We start from the raw sequence: 1,837 nt of genomic DNA, 5'->3' as shown, positions 1-1,837 counted from the left end.
GTAGGAGAGGAGAGACATCAACTCCTCCATATACTGAACCAGAGAGGACCCTTCATAAACTTATAAGGGAAGCAAGAGGGAAGAGAGTACTGAGAGAAGAAGAATCTGAAGGAGAATCTGAGGACAATTTTGAGGAAGCTCTAGATCTCAACATGGAAAGAGAAGTTCACAATCATGAGAGAGCTGATGGAAATAATGCCATTCCCGAGAGGAGGGTTCTTGGTTCATACATAAACCCAACCTCTGGGAATTGTGGTAGTAGCATTCAGAAACCACCCATTCAAGCCAACAATTTTGAACTCAAACCACAGCTAATATCACTGGTGGAGGATCATTGTTCATTTGGTGGGAGTGCTAATGAAGATCCAAACCAACATCTCACAAAATTCCTGAGAATTTGCGACACTGTGAAGTCCAATGGAGTCCAGGAAGATGCCTATAAACTGCTCTTGTTCCCATTTTCGCTTAGGGACAAGGCAGCTAAGTGGCTGGAATCATTCCCAAGGGGGAGCCTAACAACCTGGGATGAGGTGGAAAGCAAGTTTCTGGCACGTTTCTACCCCCCACAAAAGGTCAATAGGCTTCGATCAGAGGTTTAGACTTTTAGACAACAAGAGGGTGAAACTCTCTACGAGGCATGGGAGAGGTTCAAGGATTTGACAAGGAAATGCCCACCAGACATGTTCCATGACTGGATGCAATTGCATATTTTCTATGATGGACTCTCTTATGAATCAAGGAAGGCTGTAGACCATTCATCAGAAGGTTCATTGAACAGGAAAAAGACTGTGGAAGAAGCCATTGAAGTTATTGAGACAGTGGCTGAGAATGAGTACTACTATGCTTCAGAGAGACACAATACTAAGGGAGTCATGGAGCTGAACCATGTTGATACAATTCTAGCCCAAAACAAGGTGTTTGCCAAGCAACTAGCAGATCTCACCAGGAAATTAAAAACAAATCAAGTGGCTGCAATACACACACAAGATCAAGAGGAAGTAAGCACTGAAGGAGGTGATTGGGAAGAGGCCAACTATGTGGGAAATCAACAAAGGCAACCATATGATCCACATTCCAACACTTACAACCCAGGCTGGAAAAACCACCCAACCTTTGGGTGGGGAAACCAGCAAACCCAACCACAAAACCACAAACCTTACAACCCCAACCAACATAACAATTCCACATACCAAAACTCCAACCAAAGATCATACCAAGCCACACAAAACACTTACTCCCAACCACCATATCATGGCCAAAATAATCAACCTAATCCGAACCAACAATTTCAAGATCAATTAAACAGGATAGAAGGAATGCTAGCAAACATAGGTCAGGACATAAGTGAGTTGAAAAACTTTAGGGACGATGTGAGATCAACCTTAAGAAACCATGGCGAAAAACTCAAGTGGATGGAGGCTCGAGTAGGAGAACTATCTCAACAGGCCCCCAAGTCAACAGCAATGTTCCCTAGTGACACAGAAAAGAATCCTAAAGGGGAACAAAAGGGAGTGAGATGGGAAGAATGCAAGGCCATCACCACATTGAAGGAAGTCTCAGAAGAAGACGGAATCAGACCCTCAGAAAAGGAGCCAGAAATCTTGAAGGAAGGTGTAGAAGAAGCTAAGCAGGAAAGTGAAACTGAGCAAGCCAAGGAACTGCAAAATAAAGGCATGCCGGAAACATACCAACCAAAAGCACCATTTCCTCAGAGGTTAGGAGGAGGTGAAAAAGGGAAAACATATTCAAGGTTCCTAGAGACATTTAAGTCTCTCCATATCAATATTCCCTTTCTTGATATCCTCCAGCAGATGCCTACACATATCAAGTATTTGAA

The 1,837-nt window shown here is 43.3% G+C and overlaps 1 protein-coding gene and 1 non-coding gene across 2 annotated transcripts in view; one reads left to right on the top strand and one right to left on the bottom strand.

The window, feature by feature from the left end:
* Window positions 1–578: 578 nt before the first annotated feature.
* LOC127740147 (small nucleolar RNA R71) lies at window positions 579–682 on the bottom strand. Its single transcript, XR_008000828.1, has one exon. It is a non-coding gene; the product is annotated as a small nucleolar RNA R71 (small nucleolar RNA).
* A 634-nt stretch (window positions 683–1,316) lies between these two features.
* Window positions 1,317–1,837, top strand: part of LOC127748482 (uncharacterized) — a 23,398-nt gene continuing 22,877 nt past the window's right edge. Inside the window, exon 1 of the mRNA XM_052263049.1 lies at window positions 1,317–1,750. Within this exon, the coding sequence (XP_052119009.1) occupies window positions 1,317–1,750 (434 nt within the window). The remainder of the gene's footprint in view (window positions 1,751–1,837) is intronic.

The sequence above is a fragment of the Arachis duranensis genome, chromosome 6, assembly GCF_000817695.3.
Source record: "Arachis duranensis cultivar V14167 chromosome 6, aradu.V14167.gnm2.J7QH, whole genome shotgun sequence".
Lineage (NCBI taxonomy): Eukaryota > Viridiplantae > Streptophyta > Magnoliopsida > Fabales > Fabaceae > Arachis > Arachis duranensis.
This window is presented reverse-complemented; position numbering and strand designations above follow the sequence as displayed.